This window comes from Olea europaea, unplaced genomic scaffold (assembly GCF_002742605.1).
Source record: "Olea europaea var. sylvestris unplaced genomic scaffold, O_europaea_v1 scaffold3435, whole genome shotgun sequence".
In the NCBI taxonomy this organism is placed as follows: Eukaryota; Viridiplantae; Streptophyta; class Magnoliopsida; order Lamiales; family Oleaceae; genus Olea; species Olea europaea.
In genome coordinates this window covers 28,815-32,704 of record NW_019253404.1, presented here as the reverse complement: position 1 = coordinate 32,704, position 3,890 = coordinate 28,815, and the positions used below count along the sequence as shown (strand labels likewise).

The 3,890-nt window shown below is 33.2% G+C and overlaps 1 protein-coding gene across 1 annotated transcript in view; it reads left to right on the top strand.

Moving 5' to 3' along the window:
- Positions 1-3: 3 nt before the first annotated feature.
- LOC111386155 (probable Xaa-Pro aminopeptidase P) overlaps positions 4-3,890 on the top strand; it is a gene marked incomplete at its 5' end in the record, with an annotated part of 9,805 nt that continues 5,918 nt past the window's right edge. Inside the window, 4 exons of the mRNA XM_023010607.1 lie at positions 4-102; positions 1,475-1,561; positions 2,562-2,629; positions 3,375-3,552. Coding sequence (XP_022866375.1) covers positions 4-102; positions 1,475-1,561; positions 2,562-2,629; positions 3,375-3,552 — 432 coding nt within the window. The remainder of the gene's footprint in view (positions 103-1,474; positions 1,562-2,561; positions 2,630-3,374; positions 3,553-3,890) is intronic.

Below are 3,890 nucleotides of genomic sequence, written 5' to 3'. Positions count from 1 at the left end.
GTATGGGTTGATGGTACATGCTGCTTTGCTTTGTATTCAAAATTGAATGTGGATAAGGTTCTCATGCATCCATCGCCTTTAGGCCTTGCCAAAGCCCTAAAGGTAGTGCATTCTATCTTAAAACACCTCTCACCCATTTTCTTTTTCTGTTTCTTTTGCAAGTAGTTGGGTGACTGAACCAGGGCTGAACGTAGTGTCATTAATCAATTGACATAGTTTATTGGGAATATTATTTCGAGAACTTAATATGTGAAAATTCCTTGTAAATGCATGTGTAAATATAATAATTGAAGCTGGATTCAAGTTGCTCTTACTGTGTATTACTTACCTAATAAAAGTCACATCGACATAACATACCTGACACATCTTCCAATAGCATGCTGAGAGAATACTGTTAGAAATATTTTTGTCATTCGGCACTTCTAATAACTTGCAACATGACATATCCCAACAACATATTCACTTCTTTTTAAGAATTGCAATTGATCTATGTATTCTCTAAGTAAAAGTATCATCATTTTCAAAAAAAAAAAATAATAATAGAAAATAAATTTGCAACTCTTTATACATTTATTTATTTATTTATTTTTTTGGTGCACGTGCATTTGATTTACTTAAAAAAAGATATAGATATCCAAGATAACCAAGAGATGCAAAATAATAACACTTTTATACTTCTTTTATTAGTGCTTTTCAAATTCTTGAAGTTAATTACATTATTTTATAAGCTTATTCGTCACGTTGTTTTCCTGATATTATTTTAGGCACCCGAAATATCTAGTTGTTTGTTCTGAAGAAAAACATGTCCATACATTTATAAAGTCTTCTTTGAAAATATGGACATAACTCTGCTTCCACCCTCCTATTATAAGATTAAATTTTCTTAACATGAAAAGGAAAATGTGGAGCATCAGGATGCGTTTACATCGCATTTTGTGGTGGATCACAATTGACCTTTTCTCCTTTCTCTAAAGGAATTTATGAAAGAATAGAAGATAATAGCATGTCAAGAAAATGAGGGAACGGATATTGTTTGCTTTCATGGCAATGATGGCATTGCAGCTGGAAAAGTAATTTGCTTATAGAACTTTGGTTAAGAAACCTTGGCTCTCACATTACAACCAGGGTATGAAAGACGTCTCAGCAGTAAATAGTTAATTTTCGACAGGAAACATGCAAAATGCCCACAGACATTAGTAATTTTTTCTTTCTTCATAGTCCATTAGGAAGTTTCAGTTATTTTCTTTTTGGAGCCATCACTAATTCTTGTTATTTTTTCCTACGTGCATATGTGTCACAGGCTGGCCTATCTGCAATTATTTCTTGTTATTGTAATTGATGTCCATATGTGACTGAAATAGAGGGTTAGAACAGAGAAACCATCTTATAAAGTATTCAATGTATTATTACAAGGTTTGCTAGAATTCTTTTACAGTAACTTTGTTCTTATTGAGTGGCTGGCATATTATTTCAGAATCCTGTTGAGATAGAAGGATTGAAGAATGCACACATTCGGGATGGTGCAGCTGTTGTGCAGTATCTTATTTGGCTGGACAAGCAGGTATATTTAAATGTGCAAGAAATTTGGATATAATAAATTGTTCTTGATCTTATGGAATCAAAATCAAGGTTAACAATAACATCAGTGTAATGGTTCATTTGTTCTCTTAGTCTCTAAAGCAAAAGGCATAATTCCAAAATTGGGAACAGTGTCAAGATCAAATTCCTACTTTAACAGATTACAAGTTCAAAAATTTGCTACTGGTGGCTAAGTAACATCATTAATAACACGCACCTAAAAAAGAATATTCTATAAGCAACATAATATTATGACATGATTACATAGCCTAAATAAGATGTATTCTGACTGCAGAAGCAACTTCAAATCCACATCAAAACTTTTACCTTGGAGTCTAAGCCTCTAAGAGTCTATGAGCATAAAGCCCATAAATATGTAAAAGTATCTAAGAGTCTATGAACATAAAGCTCATAAATATGTAAAAGTCATGCAAAGAATAAAATGAAAATGCAAAAATCTAATTAAAGATGTAATAAATCAGTTCAAATAATCTTATTTGATATTTAATTTAAAAATTTCTTGCCACTCTGCATGAAATAGAATGAAAAATTTCAACCTCTTGTGATGTGAGTTATGTCATAGAAAAGGAATTTTTGTTTGCTAACCGCCAGGCTGCAAAACTTTCTAGAATAAACCCCCGAAGAATATATCCTTTTCTTTTTAGATATTCTTACTTCTATCAATTATTTTCTGGAGTTGTGGGCAAAATATCATTGTCTTTTTAGTATTTCTCATATGCATTATCCTCCCTGTCTCCTTGACTTGCAAGAGCTATGCGCATTACTAAATTATTTTTTCTTTTGTTGCAAAAGCGTCCTGTCTTTGTTTTACTCAATGCCATTTACACAATAGGTTATCTTGAAAATTCTACAATTATATATGCAAGTGGGAGACTTGTACATGCAAGAATTATCATCACGGTTTTTGTTGCGTTTTCATTTCTGGGAATAGTATTTGATGCAGTATTTTGCTGTTTCCCCAGATGCAGGAATTTTATGGGGCTTCTGGATATTTTATTGAGGGTGAAAGTTTCAAGAAGAATGACCAACCGTAAGTTTCTTATAGTGCAATTACTTGTGCAGATTACATACCAATAATTTCAAGTGTTAAGTTTATGCCAAACATTTTTGTCTAGTCTGAAATTAGGCCATTAATAGCGTCAGAGCTCTGGATATGGTGCACAGCTAATTATTTTTCCCAAATTATCAAATTTTTAAGATTGATTTATTCATGAATAACTAGTCTCCTGCCTTCTAGACCTGGACCATTCCAAAAGCTAGGATTTCCAGCTCGGACTTTTGCTGAGTAGCTATGAATTCTGACTGTTGTCTCTTTATTGAAGTTGTTTAAAATTGTCCAGTTGTTTTTTTTTCCTAGAAATACTCACTTGACAATGCACTGTTGCTGTAAAATATTGGATAGAATGGAAAGATAGTGCATTGTGATTGGGAGGTTTAATTTGTTCTTCTTGTGCATTCCCTCTGTCTTGAAGTGAAACATTCATAAGTTCTTTCCTAAACTAAGCACTTCTAAATGTTCCTTATTCTACGTTCTCTAAGAGGGTGCCTGGAGGCCACGTGTCATTTATTTTACAAATAGAGTGGAAAAATAGAGAAAATATACATATTTTTTTCTCTCTTTTAATGACTTCAAACTAGAATATCTAATTTGACGAATAAAGCACTACATGGAGGTGTTCAATGAGTTTGGAAATTGTGTCTTTAGACTTGAAGGTTGTCTCTTTCTTGTTTAAACTATTGTATGCCAACATGTTGCTGTTTAATGGCAATGACAGAAAATCGGTGAAACTGACTGAAGTGTCTGTAAGTGACAAGCTAGAGGAGTTCCGTGCATCTAAACAGGTATTGGCTTTACTCCCCCGCTATATATATATATATTTTCAACCGTACCCTGGAGACACTGTCAAACCCATTTCTTCTTACTTGTCATGCTCTAGTTTTGGGTGTCTCTTAGTGATTTTCTATCCCTAGAGAAGCTTTATCAAGTGTCATTATTCTGTCTAATTCTCCGTAAGTCGTGTTGCTAATGTCTCATTTTCAATTTTGGAATGAAAATGAAGTCCTTAATGGACAGTCAACCCCAAAATTAATACTGTCTGATTATACTAACCCCAATCCCTATGTAACTTTAGCTAGTATTTCTTTTCAACCAGAAATTAGTTTTTGAAGTTTACTAATGCTACATCACTCAAGATCTGTCCAAGCTTGGTGACCCCTTAGCATGGTTTTACTTTCTATTTTCTTACTTCATGTTGAGACTGTATTGAAAGTCTCGTAGATATTTGCAAGAG